We start from the raw sequence: 13,622 nt of genomic DNA, 5'->3' as shown, positions 1-13,622 counted from the left end.
TATGTTATGCATGCAGGCATGGAAAAAAAGAGAGGAAAGAGAAGAGCATAGAGGAAAAATTAGATTGATTGCATACATAAGATAAACTACATAGAAGAGAGAGTGAGAAAATGACAGTGAAAAAAAGGTCAGATTTGTCATAAGGATAAAATCGGAAATGTACTTAAAAATGTATCGTTCTTTGATAAATACCAAAATAATGTACGTATTTTAATAAATTTAAATCTATACATACGTCGGTAAATTATCATTTTATTTTTCATCTTAAAATAGACTTAACATAAAATAACATTATTCTTAAATAGAAGTGTTGCATATAATTTGTTATTATATCAATTTTTTCAATTAAGTAAATAAATTTAAATAACTGATTTAGTTTAAATGAATATGCATCTTCAACCATCTTCAATTTGTTTATTCATAAATATAAACTATAAATTCTTCACGAATAAAGGACGTTCGTCTCGTCGGTTCAACTTCCAAGCCACTTCTTTCGAGGGGCGGTCGAACCGGCCCGGTTCAGTCGACTACGCGTGTGGGTTCCGTGTCTTCGAAACTTTGACCTCGATTCCTCTTTTCAGGATCCGGAAGTTCGTCGTTCTTTTCCAATCCCTCGATTTCCGTCGGTTGCTCCGTCCCAAATCGCCGAAGAGGAGAAGGTCGATTCATGCAGGTAAATCCTCGGTTAATCCGATGCTTCTTCATCGTTTCCTTGGTCTCGAACTCTGATCTCCTTGTCGACTGACCTAATTGATCTTCCATTTTTCAGAACTTCATCTTCTTGAAGAAATATCCGTAGATCGACGTCAGGAGAAGAAGTGGGAGACTTTAATGGAGGTTGATGATCCTACTGCTTCGTTTCCCCTGGCAAAATGGAGAAGTGATTTCTCCAGGGCGTTTCAGTACTACTTGGATAAATCGACGCCCCACGCGACCGAAAGGTGGATCGGGACTGCTGGAGTCGCTGCGATCTACTGCCTGCGCGTGTATTTACTGCAGGGCTTTTATATCATCAGCTACGGTTTGGGGATCTATCTGTTGAATCTCCTGATTGGGTTCCTGTCTCCGCTGGTTGATCCGGAGCTCGAAGTTTCTGACGGCCTTGCTCTGCCTACAAGGGGCTCTGACGAATTCAAACCTTTCGTTCGTCGTCTTCCGGAGTTCAAGTTCTGGTAAAATTTTATTTGCCTTTTATTTTATTAGCCACCGGGATGAATTTACTTTCCCTTTCTCTTAGATCCACTCGCTCCTAAAAATTTCCAATATCCAGTTCAATTTCCACTTCTCAGAACTTTAACTTCATGTGCATTGTGTATATGATGTCTACTATGGTCTGCTTTGTTTGAGAAAGATGCTTCCATCAAACTATTCGACATTTTTTAAGCTGCAAAAGGAGCTAAAACATGTTTAGACAGACCATATGTTAGACATTAGCTTTTATGATGCACATTATGTTGGAAAGTCTGTCATTCTCTTCGTGATATACATTATTATTTGTCTTCCAAAGAGTAGGTTGTTGTATGAATATATTATGGTTGAATCTTTTGTTTTGACATCGTCTACTCTTGATATTTACCTACGTATCTGAAAAAGGGTTATCAGTTTCTTGAAGTACCAGTGTAAAAAAAAAATGAAACTTAAAAATTGTTCTGATAAATAAATTTTTTGGGTAATGGGTATGGCATCTTGGTGATTGCAAGACATTTGAAAGGTGTAATTATATCAGTAACCAACACTATAGATATACAAATACACTAACTTAATGACGTTTCTTTGTTTGGTAAAACAAGACACCCAATGTTAGCGGGCGACATGTCTTACTCAACTTTTGTTTGAAGGTATTCCTGTCATCAATTAGGAACATCCTTGCCTGTTGACCGAGTATGATGCTGTTATGGACAATAACATTACCCATAAATTTAGTTCATGCAACGTTCATTTAGGGTGATGATCTAACAATAGACGTGCTCATGTTCATGCAAATATGAGCTATTGAGGAACATGCTCGCCTTTCCTGATTTGCCATTGAGACGTTCCTGTTACTAGAAAATGAAATAATAGACATACTGATAAACCTATCATAGTCTTAACTAAATGGTCTAGTGACTAAGTAAGCTAGTGCTAATGGACATGATAGTCAAAGTGTTTGGAAAAGAGGAATTCTAAAGGTAATTTGATTATTGAAATGTTGATATGTTATCAATTTTAGTTTACATGTATCTGATCCATTGGTCTAGGCTCACCCTGAATCTACTTATCTTCCTCTATTCAAACTGATAATTCTCAGGTTAGGTTCTGGGCTTGCTTTTATTCTCTATCCATTTAGTACTATGATAGAGAATCTATTTCCGTTTACATGTATCTGACCCATTGGTCTAAGCTCACTCTGAATCTACTCATCTGCCTCTGTTTAAACTGATAACTCTCTAGTCAGGTTCTGAGCTTGCTTTTAGTTATTTTGATCCATTTAGCACTATGATTTTACTTCTGTTTTATTTTAGGTAAAACAAATCCATTTAGAATCTGTAGGTGAACATCCAATTGTAGTTGTAAGATAACATTTGATTGCTACAATTGATATAAAAGTATACCATAGTAACTTCCTGAAAACTGACAATAATTGTGGCTCATGCATTCTGACCCTCTAGATTTTGGTGATTCCAAGTCATATGGTGTGGCAGTCATGCAGCTTACAGTATGCCAAACCCCAGCCTATTTGTCATGGCCTTGTAGCTTGTAGCCTTTGATCTGTGACCATGTGGTCTTCATTCTGCTGCATGCAGCTTTACCGACCTTGGCTAATAGTATTCGCCAGTGGCCTGTAGTATCATGCTCTTCCACTTCTGTTGGTTGCATCATGTGCTCTGTGCTATGCAGCTGCTTATGCCCTCTGTGGGTATTTGGACTTTCCAGCTTCACACATGCAGCACCCATGATTTGCTTGTATCCACTGCTGTTTCGAGGTGCTCATGTAGGTGGTCAGACCAGGTGAGTCTTGAGCACCTCCAGTGCATCTTGAGGGAGTGCTTTCGGCCAGGCATGACTTAGGCAAGTGTCTTCAGCTGGATCCCAGGCATCTAGGTGGTCACCTCACTGATTCAAGTTATAAGAGGGACAAGGAAAAATTCAAGATGTCTTTCCCATTTTTTTTTCCTTTTTTTTAATCTTGCTTTGGTAATGTCGATCAATACTGTGTATGTTTTACATCTGTGGTATTTTACTCTTTCTAGGTTTATCATTTAATGCTCAACCTCAATGGATAGTTTAAAATAGAGTTTGTCAATTATTTCTAGCGTTAGTTGAGCACTTGATTTACACTTGGAAGTTGGGGGGTCTATGAATCCTTATTGCTCCATTATCATTATTAATATTGATTTATTTGTTTGTTGACTTAATGGATAAAGTTCTAAGATAGGGTAGTGATTTTTTATTTATTCCTTATATTTAAATTATATATATTAAAATGATATATTTATATAAAAGTTCATACTATGCTTAGATTAGTACCTTTCGTCTCTTACAACTCAAGCATTGCAGTATCTTCCAGCCTCAAAATCTCCTAGTGTATTCAATAACAGTGATCCCATGTAATAGCATCACTGGTTGCTAATGTAATAGACTACTACATTTTGGTTAAACAAGGATAATGGATAAATAAAGCATTCTTCAAAACATAAACAAGCATTGTACAGTGATCAAATCTCATAAAAAATGGTTGTTACTACAAATAAAAATCATAAACAGGAAGAGGAACAAAATTTAATTCCTTCATTATTATTGATATGATTTAAAAAAACAATATGAAAAAAGTGTAAGCGAAGCTGTGTGATGTTTGCATAGAATTTTTTAATAATTATATCATAAACTCATGTTTGATAACATCTTCATTCTCTTTTTTCTGTTGCGTCCAATTTTTACAATTATATGATACTGCCTCCAAGAGACAGTTAGTTATCCTGTGTAGCCGTTTATTTAATCAGTTAAATTATTAGAGACGTCTAAGGAGTTAAATTGACTTCTTGTTGTTATTTGCTGATATATATTTCTGTTCTACTTTTAGAGATGTCTAAGTAGTTAATTTGACTTCTTGTTGATGTTTGCTGATATATATATTTCTGTTCTACTTTTAGAGATGTCTAAGGAGTTAATTTGACTTGTTGCTGTTTGCTGATATATATTTCTGTTCTACTTTTATATTTATGTTTGAACTTTGTCATCCCTTTGTTTCTGTTACCTGTTCATTTAAAATGACGTTAAGTATAATGTCCATGTAATCATTTTACTTCACAATTATTCAGGTATTCAATAACAAAAGCTTTCTGTGTTGCTTTTGTGATGACTTTCTTCTCTGTGTTTGATGTTCCTGTCTTCTGGCCCATACTGCTATGTTATTGGGTGGTTCTTTTCTTTCTGACAATGAAACGTCAAATTACCCACATGATCAAGTTCAAGTATGTGCCATTCAGCCTTGGGAAGCAGGTTAGTCTCGGTAGTATTTTAGGCTTTACAGTTATGGAGTCACAATTCTTTCTTTAATATTTCATTATAATGGTTCTGAAAGTGTTAGAATACAAAGGCACAACTCTAGCCAACGCCAGGATACTCACTATGGATACAGTTTGTTTACTTGGAAAAAAGGAGTGAAGCAAAGATGATCATTATTTAATTATTTTCTTCGCAAAATATAACTTCCTATATCCCCTTTAGTTTCCCTTCATGTAAACTTGACTTGCTTCTGCCTTAAGGCAGCTAGCAAAATTGATATAGTCTATATGCTCAGTTAAAAGACCAATTATTTTCTTATTGATACCTGAACATAATGGCAAAATAGGTTTAAGATTAGCTTCTCATTTTGCCTCTGATTGTTTTGGCCCTTAATGTTCCTAAGAAGTCAATTAAGTTGCGGAATATAGTGAATCATCTTAACTCATTTCAAATAACTGTTAACTGAAAATTGATACTAAATTATAACGGTTAAAACTAAAAGATTAGCGCTTCAAGAGGTTAAATTAGAGTCATGTTGGACTTTAATGTTCAATTTGAAAATAAGATTACTTTATTTTCCCTAACTTTTATGTTTTCATGTGTTTTGATAAATGTATTCCTGTGGGTTTTTCTTGAATTGGTTTACTGTTTTGATTCAGAGGTACGGAGGGAAAAGGAATTCTGGAAGCAGTAGCCGGTCAAGTGATTGATCTCTCACGGGGTTAAGAGCATCCAGATGTTCAGTATCTTCACTTAATTGATACCTTTATTAGTTTTACTCGATTGGAAAATTGAAGGATATATTCTGTTAAAAACGTTTATTTTCTGTGCTTCCATCCAAATGTTCTCATCCACTAGCCTGGTATATGATACGCTGGAGAATAGCCGTCTGAAAACACTAGTAATTGTTGTTTAGTTTTATCTTTAGTTGCTTTGTGTTGTTTCTCATCTTTATTGGACGCTTTCTCTACTTGGAGTGGAATATGTTTCTGTTCTTTGTTAACCTTGTGGACTCGATGCTTTTTTGTAATCTCGATCTCGACTTTGAGTGGGGATAAAAAAAAAATGAAGAAAGAAAACGATTTTAGATTGGAAATATGAAACAAGTTTTTCATGTTCGATGAATTTAGAAATAGATCTAAATCTAGTAATCGATGATTTTGAAGCCAAGTTTTTAAAATTTTGTAATATATATATATATAGGGAGAACACATCTCCTGGATCATTTTTTTTGTGAACCAAGAGATGGAGCATTTGTATTTACGGTCTGATCGTGGTCGTAATCCGGTCGTAATTGGTTGCGGTCCCTTCCTGAGTTCACCGTCCCATCAAATTATAATTTGGTTCGAAGCGGGCGGTTGGAGGCCACCCGAAGGATACCCTTACTCGACGCCCAGTAATCTGATCACTTATCCATCATCGGTGGCTTCCGGACGACTTCCGATCATCCGTTCCGAACCAAACTATAATCTGATAGAGATGATGAACCGAGGAAAGGATCACAATTAATTACCACCAGATCGTAGTCATGATTTAATCGTAAATATTAATGATCTGGACCATAAAAAATGATCCAGGAGATCCTGTCTTGTATATATAGGATTATATTATGTTGCACAAGTATAATTTTGTTTAATGTTTTTTTTTATATAAAATTTAAGGTTTAGAGAGAAACTCGGTTCAAACCGAACTACACAAGTCCGGTCGAGAACATGCGATCTATGAATACTATGGCGATATAAGGAGGCCGCCTCTAGGGTTTTGCATTGCCGACTCTGCTCCTCCATCGCACCTGCAAAGACGCAGACGTAGTGGAAGAAAGGAAAGAGGTCCTCGGCATCTAACACGATGGGGTTAGTTTTTTCTCCCCAATATCTGATACTACTATTTGTTTTTAGCCTTAATGAGAAGTACGAACACAAATGTATGGAGCACGTTGCTCTCAGTTGGCCATGTTGTTTGGTTTCCTCCTTGTACCGAGATTCTTGGATTATGTTTGGGTGGTTTCTTTTGTTTGAAACATTGGAGTACGTTCTGTGGCTAAAGATTAGATTTTTGAAAGGTACTGGAAGTGATAGCTGGAGAAGATATATGGCAGGTGTTAGTTATCTATTATGGCTATCGAATTGATGAGGTTACTGGTGGTAGGGTGCTTCATTTGCATTTTTGGGATTCGCTACTAGCAACTGTATAAGTCCGTATAACTGGACCGTTAACAGGCTATTATCTTGCATAAATTGATCATTTGTCTTGGTCCAGATCTTGTAAATCTATATGGAAAGTCAGACGACGAATTGTAAATGTGTGGGCAGTAAACTCCCATATCTGGCTTTTATTACTGAGAAACATGGCTTTGTAGGAAAATTACAGTGTATTGTTATCCATTGAATAGTTGTGTAGTGTTCACTGATGATTATTTTTTATTAACTAATGTATATGCTGTTCTGTCTTTCATATTATTTTCGTATAAGCCTACCAGGTTAAGGTATCTTTGTCTTGTTCATACTGTAAGTTAACAAAAAAATCAGTTTTGGTTATTTTGGTGTTTGGTCCTGCATTATTTGCTTAACTGATACTGCCATTCTTAACTTGATTGTGGTTCCAAATTTATCGTCCATGTAGCTATATTGTCTTGGAACATGATTTCTATGATTTTGGCTGTCCATATCATAAATTGATAAAGTTATTTGGGTATTTTTACGAGAGATGTTTTTAATTTTGGCCTTGATTAGAAGATGTTGAAGATATGCATTTTCTGGCAACTAGAAAAATATTTTGGCCTCCAATTTGTTTGTAATTCACCAGCTTTTGATGCTGACTCTTAAATGTGCACTGAAGATGATAATAGACTTGCTCTAAGATAACAAGAAGCACAAACCAAGTTTAGATTTTGCCACTTCAGTCATCACAGAGAGTAAACATGTTTGTTTGAATTGAGTTTTTTCCCGCTCAATTGTAAGCGATGTCGCAGGAAAACTCGTGGTATGGGAGCTGGGCGCAAGCTCAAAACTCACAGGAGGCGTCAAAGATGGGCAGACAAGTCATACAAGAAAAGTCATCTGGGCAATGAGTGGAAGAAGCCCTTTGCTGGATCATCACATGCCAAGGGTATAGTCCTCGAGAAGATGTAAGCAACATCCTACTTAATATTTCTTTCAGTTTACTGCTGCTCATGCTTGGAGTACTATATTACATTGCCTCTTGCAGAGGTATTGAAGCTAAGCAGCCCAACTCTGCTATCAGAAAATGTGCTAGAGTTCAGCTGATTAAGAATGGGAAGAAAATTGCAGCTTTTGTTCCTAATGATGGTTGCTTAAATTACATTGAAGAAAATGTGAGTTGCATCTATCTATTTGTTCTGATTGTCATCTAGCTTTTTCAGAAGAATCAACTAATCCCCTGCCACCATTCTGCAATAATTGCAATGCACATAACTTAGTACTTACAATATCCATAAAGTTGCACCCAAGCTAAAAGATCAGTATACCTGTGTTATTATTATTATTATTATTATTATTATTATTTTGAATATAAAATATTGAATCACTTCGAGTCAATTAATTTTAAGGCTATTGCACTAGCTACACTTTATTGTTAAGTTCTTTGTTTGTGTGCTTTGTAGAAGCTTACAAGACTATTCTTCATTTTTCCCGCAGGATGAAGTCTTGATTGCTGGTTTTGGGCGTAAGGGTCATGCTGTGGGTGATATTCCTGGAGTCAGATTCAAGGTGGTGAAGGTCTCGGGAGTGTCCTTGTTGGCACTTTTCAAGGAGAAGAAGGAGAAGCCTCGGTCTTAAGTCATTAATGAGTTTCTGATCAACCAATTTCTGTTAGGTTTGGTTGGACAATTATTCTTGAACTTGCTACCTGATGTAGGCCTGAAATTTTCATTTTACATGAGCTCCCAAGTTTTTCATCTTTATGCAAAAAGTAGAACTTGTGAAAATAATCATCTTCTTTCAAAAATCTAGAACAACTTATAGTTGTTCTGTGATGTTTCCTATCTGATGAATTGTGATTCAGGTGAAGGTACAATATTGGGGGAACACTTTAGTGAGCTTGTTTGAATGAATTGCCGTCTTGGACGAGCTTGTGTGAATGAATATTGTTTGATATTTAGACGCTTTAACTGAACACTTAGGAAGCCAATCTATTCCATTTATGTTGCCATTTCCATGTTTTCCATTTGTATGCTTGTGAATATTACTTGAGAGAAATTTTAATCAAAACTTTGCTAATTCACAAAAACAACTTATTTCTGCTGAAGAATTAAAGATAGGGAATAAGGGGAATCTTTTTTCTCTCTCTATTTGAAATTTAATAGATCACAACCATAGCATAAGGTCGTAGTCCCTTTCTTTGATTCTTTATGGCACGATGGATGAGTGTCAAATTATTATCATTTAGGAATTTATAGTTCAATTTTCAACTATGATGTATTTATAGAGATTTTTATTTTAGATGAGACATGTAATCATGGGTTATTGAGCTCTAAGTTTCTAAATTGTCCGCTGTAAACACTTTTTGATTTATTTTAAAGGCTGATGGAAATTTTTATGGGACAGAGTTGGTTTAGATTTTATGTTAACTGGTTGAGTATTTTTTTTATAAAAAAGTATGCATATGAATAATTGAACACATTTAGTAAAAGATTATCCTAATATTCACAATGAGGTTAAAACATACGATCCTCGTATTATAAAGTTATTGTCATGTCCTGAGAGAGTCCCTGTTTGATAAACGGATAATATCTCTCCTCTTATGATAACATATAAAATTTGGATACATGGGCACAAGGCAATGTAAAATAATATTTACAACTTACACGGCTGGAAACGTAGTATAATATGTGGCTTACATGGCTGGATAAAAAACACAGCTGAAAATATAAAGTAAACCTTTAAACCTCAAATAATTGACTACAAGTCAGCCCGACTTGACACAACAACATCAAAACAAGTACAAGAAACTACAAAGCTAAACTCCATACAAAAGATACATATTACATATATAAGTCCAAAACTAATAATGCGAGTGGAAGCAAGGTCGTCTCAAGGTTCCATGAGACCCTAGGTCAAAATTTTTTAGAGACCTTTAACAATTTTATAAAAAAATAATATTTTTCCTCAAACTTTTTCATTCAGACTTGGGACCAACAACGACGGGTTCAAATTTTTATTTTAAAAAATAAAATATTAATTTAAAAATAGATTTTATATAAAATTTAGTTTTTTAGGTTTTTGAGATTTAAAATTATTATTAAATTTAGTTTGACTATTATCCACACAAATATAATAAGAAAATAAAAAAAAATTATTAATTTTGATTTGAATCAACTAATTTAAACAGAAATAACGAACCAACACTTAAAGTATATAATAAATCAAATAAGTACATTTTAAAAGTATTTTAAAAACTATGAATCATATTTTATGACTTTTTAAGTGTATAAATTATATTTGTTATGGTAGTAATTTGCTTGCACCAAAAAAAATGGAAAAAAAAATTACTTGCAATTGTTAATAATTTTCCAACGATGTTTAGATCCATAATCTATTCCATCCTTAATTTATCATTTATACAAAATAATAAATAATATTTTGAGGAAGAATAAAAGAGCAAAAAAAATATTACCAAATAAGGAAGAAGAATGATGTCTTGTTAGATAGTAGCGAATCACTATAGGGAAAAATGTAAAGCATCAATGAGAATGACTCATCGAGGATACGAGATCATCAACTAATATAAAAAGGATGAAAAAATAAAATAAAATTCGGTCTTATATTTAACTCTATATAGAATTTTAGGATCGGGAAATATAACAATTATAATTAATATGTAATTAATTGATAGTCATCATTGGAATTAATTGATGAGTGCTGGAGCGGAAATAAAGTTAGGTTAATCAAAGCGTGGAGCAAAATCTAAACATGGTGCTATAAAATCAAAGTGTTATGTGCACTCACGACGTGATGCATGTTCTATCGGATACAAATTTTAATCATTAAATTTATTTGATTTTGTTTAATAATAATAGGTCCCAATATTATAGAGCCTAAGGCATAGGCCTTAAGACTTGAGCAGTGGAAGTAATAATGAAAGAAGTTGTTAGATGTGACATGTGATTAGCGGACAAGATCTTTAGCTGACTCCATAAATCCCCTGTCTATTCCCTAGCGAAAGAAAACTAGTACAAAGGGTGATGAGTACGGATGACTTAATGGATAATAGACAGATAGTATATGAACATAATATATTTAGAAATTCAAAGGTATACATTCTTATGAGGAAATAATAGCAAGAACAATAGTTATATCATAGTAAATGTCCATACCTGAACTCATATGTTTACACAGATAGGTCGGCTAGAGGGGGTGAATAGTCCTGTAATAAAATAGAGCAATCTTTTTCTTTTCAAACTTAGCAAGGATATAAGTTAGTTACACACAAGCAATTAATATTAAAGAAATAATAACTTAAAAGAAAAGAGATACAATAGTTACTTGATTACAATTTAGATGGTTGTTAATCCAAGACAGTTGAAATCTCAATGAAAATCTCCTTCGTTAAAAGTGGACAAGCTTCTTACACTCTTTGAAAGCTTAGAAAAAAACTATGAATTGATTACTAGAGTTGTTGTTTAATTCCTAGCTCCAGGAGTTTTTTTATAGCCTCTGGAAAAATTTATCCGTTGCTCGAAGACCCTTTCAAGTAGGTCCAAGGTGCCTTCTATAAGACAACTTTTATCCGCCGAATAGAAAACTTTATCTTTGGCTAACGGGTATTGAAGGTGTCTTTAACATGTTTAAAGGTGCCTTCCATAAGGCATTGAAGGTGCCTTTCACAAGGTTGATCAACTTTCAGCTAGTCTTCTTTGCGTGGATGATGCTTCGGTTATCCAGAGTTGAGCTCACCCAAACACAACTCTAACCTTCTCCTCGAGCAGGCTTCTACTCTGACTTCTCGCCCCTCGGAAATGTCGTACGCGTCCTTCTCGCTCCACCGACATACTCTTCCGTAGCTTCTCATCTCTTAGATGCACCGAGCCCATCAACTCGATTCTCATGTCATCATTCTCATCCGCTGCATCTTCCGCTCGACTTTTTGTGCTCCTAAGTTCCTGCAAACTTAGATACAAGACATCAAACACAAACAGGACCTAACTTAAATTGGTTGATTACTTTAAAACTACTACAGGGTACTTACAATATCCTTCTTTTTGATGTATATCAACCCAAATTTAAGCTAGGGTTAAAAAATTTAAAAAAAAATAGTAAAATAATATGGAAATAATTGCAATTAATAAATATGTTATGCAAGTGATAAATATGTAAAGTTAAAACACTTAATATGCAATATATATATATATATATATATATACTTTCCCTTAGACTTAATCTATAATTCTCCCTCCTTTGATCATATTAAAAATAGGGGTAAGAATCCTATTGTTACACAAACAGTGACAAACACATAGAAAAATTCTAGGAATTATTTTTCAAAAAATCTAAATTTTGACGAATTAAAAACTAGTTTTTGAAAAAATAAATAAATAAATTATTTTTAATTGTTGAAAAATTTTGAAAATTTTTGTCACTGTTAAACATACTGATCTAAAATAGTGACAAAATTTTCACGAATAAACATAATTAATATAGATAGTAATAAATTATTTTACACAAGGAGATGTATTTGTAAAGAAAAATGCTTAATAAATAGATTTTGAATTCTAAAATTCTTGTATCTTTTTCTATATAAAACAGAAATTATATATTTAGAAAAAATTAATTTTCAAAATTTGACTTTTTGAGAATTTTTAATATTAAAAATTAATATTTTGGTAAAAAATTTATAGAAAATTCATTAACAGTCAAAAGATTTAAAATTTTTCTCTATAGATAAGTAATAAAATGATTTTTCACGAAAAAAATTAAGATCTAATTAATTTCGAAGAGAAAGAATATGAAACAATTTATTTGAAAAGATTTGATAATTTTAAGCATGCAAATAAAATATTAAGGTAAATGCATGAAAATTTAATATAAGTATGATTTTAGAATCCAATATAGGTTCATACCTATTGGATTAATCAAATATTTTCTAGAAATAAATTTTCTAGTTATTTTTTTAATTTGACTCTTATGATATTTGAAATATCAATTTAGTCCTTAATAGTTCTTATAATTTGAAATATGTGCGCATAACTGATTTTTTCATGTTTTCTATTTGACTTTTTAATTTTTAACTTGTCAAAATCTTCTAATCGATAAGATTTTGCTAAAGTTTCTTTTAATTCTAAGTTTTCCTTTAATAATTTTTCATTTCCAGTTTTTAATTAACAGGAATTCTTAGAAAGCATCTTAATGAACTTGTATAATTTGTCAGGAGGTAGAGATCGTATCTGACTTACATTGTCGAACTCATTATCCGATACTCCCCCCTGTATTCTTGCTTCCTTCTAAAGTGGCTCCTCGTTCATCGATGCTCTCGATGCTCATTTTGGATGAACTCGCTTCGTCGTCTTCTTGATGACTTGCCATCAATGCAAGTCTAGCGTAGGTTTCGATTTTTAATTTTGATGATGAAATTTCATCCCACGTCACCTTTAGATTTTTGTGTTTCGTCTGGGTCGGCCCTTTATTATTTTCCTTATCTTCAGTTTTGGGCAATGATCTTTCATATGCCATTTTCTTGGCAGTTATAACATCTCACATTTCATTTGCTTCGTGAATGTTTTTTAGCCTACGACTTGTTAAATTTGTTAGTTTTAAGAAATTTACTAAATTTACTTACCATAAATGCAACCTCGTCTTTGTCAAGCGATATGTCTAAATCTGGTTCATCTTTCTGGTTAGTTTTCAGTACTACGTTTTGAGTTGTCTTTTCTTCTTTATTTTTTAGGCCTGCACATCTCGATTCGTAAAGTTCAAAAGTAGAAAATAAATTTTCTAAGGTACTAGCCTCGAGGTCCTTAGAGATATAAAATGAGTTGACTATCGATGTTCACTCGGGCGTTCTCAGAAATGCATTTAAAGCGTACCTTAATGAATCTCAGTTTGTTACCTTTTCTCCAAGATTCGTGAGTCCGATGATCAGTTCTTTGAATCTTGAGTGTAGATGTGCAATTGTTTCATCTT

At 33.5% G+C, this 13,622-nt stretch overlaps 2 protein-coding genes across 2 annotated transcripts; both read left to right on the top strand.

Annotated features, from left to right (window-relative positions):
* Positions 1 to 472: 472 nt before the first annotated feature.
* LOC122010238 (protein RER1B-like) lies at positions 473 to 5,488 on the top strand. Its single transcript, XM_042566704.1, has 4 exons — positions 473 to 673; positions 770 to 1,172; positions 4,299 to 4,479; positions 5,145 to 5,488. The coding sequence occupies exons 2-4, from the start codon at positions 832 to 834 to the stop codon at positions 5,193 to 5,195; spliced, it is 573 nt and encodes a 190-aa protein (XP_042422638.1). The 5' UTR covers positions 473 to 673; positions 770 to 831; the 3' UTR covers positions 5,196 to 5,488.
* A 693-nt stretch (positions 5,489 to 6,181) lies between these two features.
* On the top strand, positions 6,182 to 8,584 carry LOC122010239 (40S ribosomal protein S23). Its single transcript, XM_042566705.1, has 4 exons — positions 6,182 to 6,338; positions 7,457 to 7,612; positions 7,693 to 7,819; positions 8,142 to 8,584. The coding sequence occupies exons 1-4, from the start codon at positions 6,334 to 6,336 to the stop codon at positions 8,280 to 8,282; spliced, it is 429 nt and encodes a 142-aa protein (XP_042422639.1). The 5' UTR covers positions 6,182 to 6,333; the 3' UTR covers positions 8,283 to 8,584.
* Positions 8,585 to 13,622: the final 5,038 nt, after the last annotated feature.

Source organism: Zingiber officinale, chromosome 8A (assembly GCF_018446385.1).
Source record: "Zingiber officinale cultivar Zhangliang chromosome 8A, Zo_v1.1, whole genome shotgun sequence".
NCBI classification, from domain to species: domain Eukaryota; kingdom Viridiplantae; phylum Streptophyta; class Magnoliopsida; order Zingiberales; family Zingiberaceae; genus Zingiber; species Zingiber officinale.
The sequence above is the reverse complement of the archived record's forward strand: the minus strand, read 5'-3'. Positions and strand labels throughout refer to the sequence as shown.

Excerpts from the sequence above, each read along its gene's own strand:
- LOC122010239 (XM_042566705.1), top strand. Across the intron at positions 7,613-7,692 it reads GGTATAGTCCTCGAGAAGAT|AGGTATTGAAGCTAAGCAGC; the intron begins GTAAGCAACATC and ends TGCCTCTTGCAG. Across the intron at positions 7,820-8,141 it reads TAAATTACATTGAAGAAAAT|GATGAAGTCTTGATTGCTGG; the intron begins GTGAGTTGCATC and ends TTTTTCCCGCAG.
- LOC122010238 (XM_042566704.1), top strand. The coding sequence starts at position 832 with ATGGAGGTTGATGATCCTACTGCTTCGTTTCCCCTGGCAAAATGGAGA. Across the intron at positions 1,173-4,298 it reads CTTCCGGAGTTCAAGTTCTG|GTATTCAATAACAAAAGCTT; the intron begins GTAAAATTTTAT and ends ACAATTATTCAG. Across the intron at positions 4,480-5,144 it reads CATTCAGCCTTGGGAAGCAG|AGGTACGGAGGGAAAAGGAA; the intron begins GTTAGTCTCGGT and ends GTTTTGATTCAG.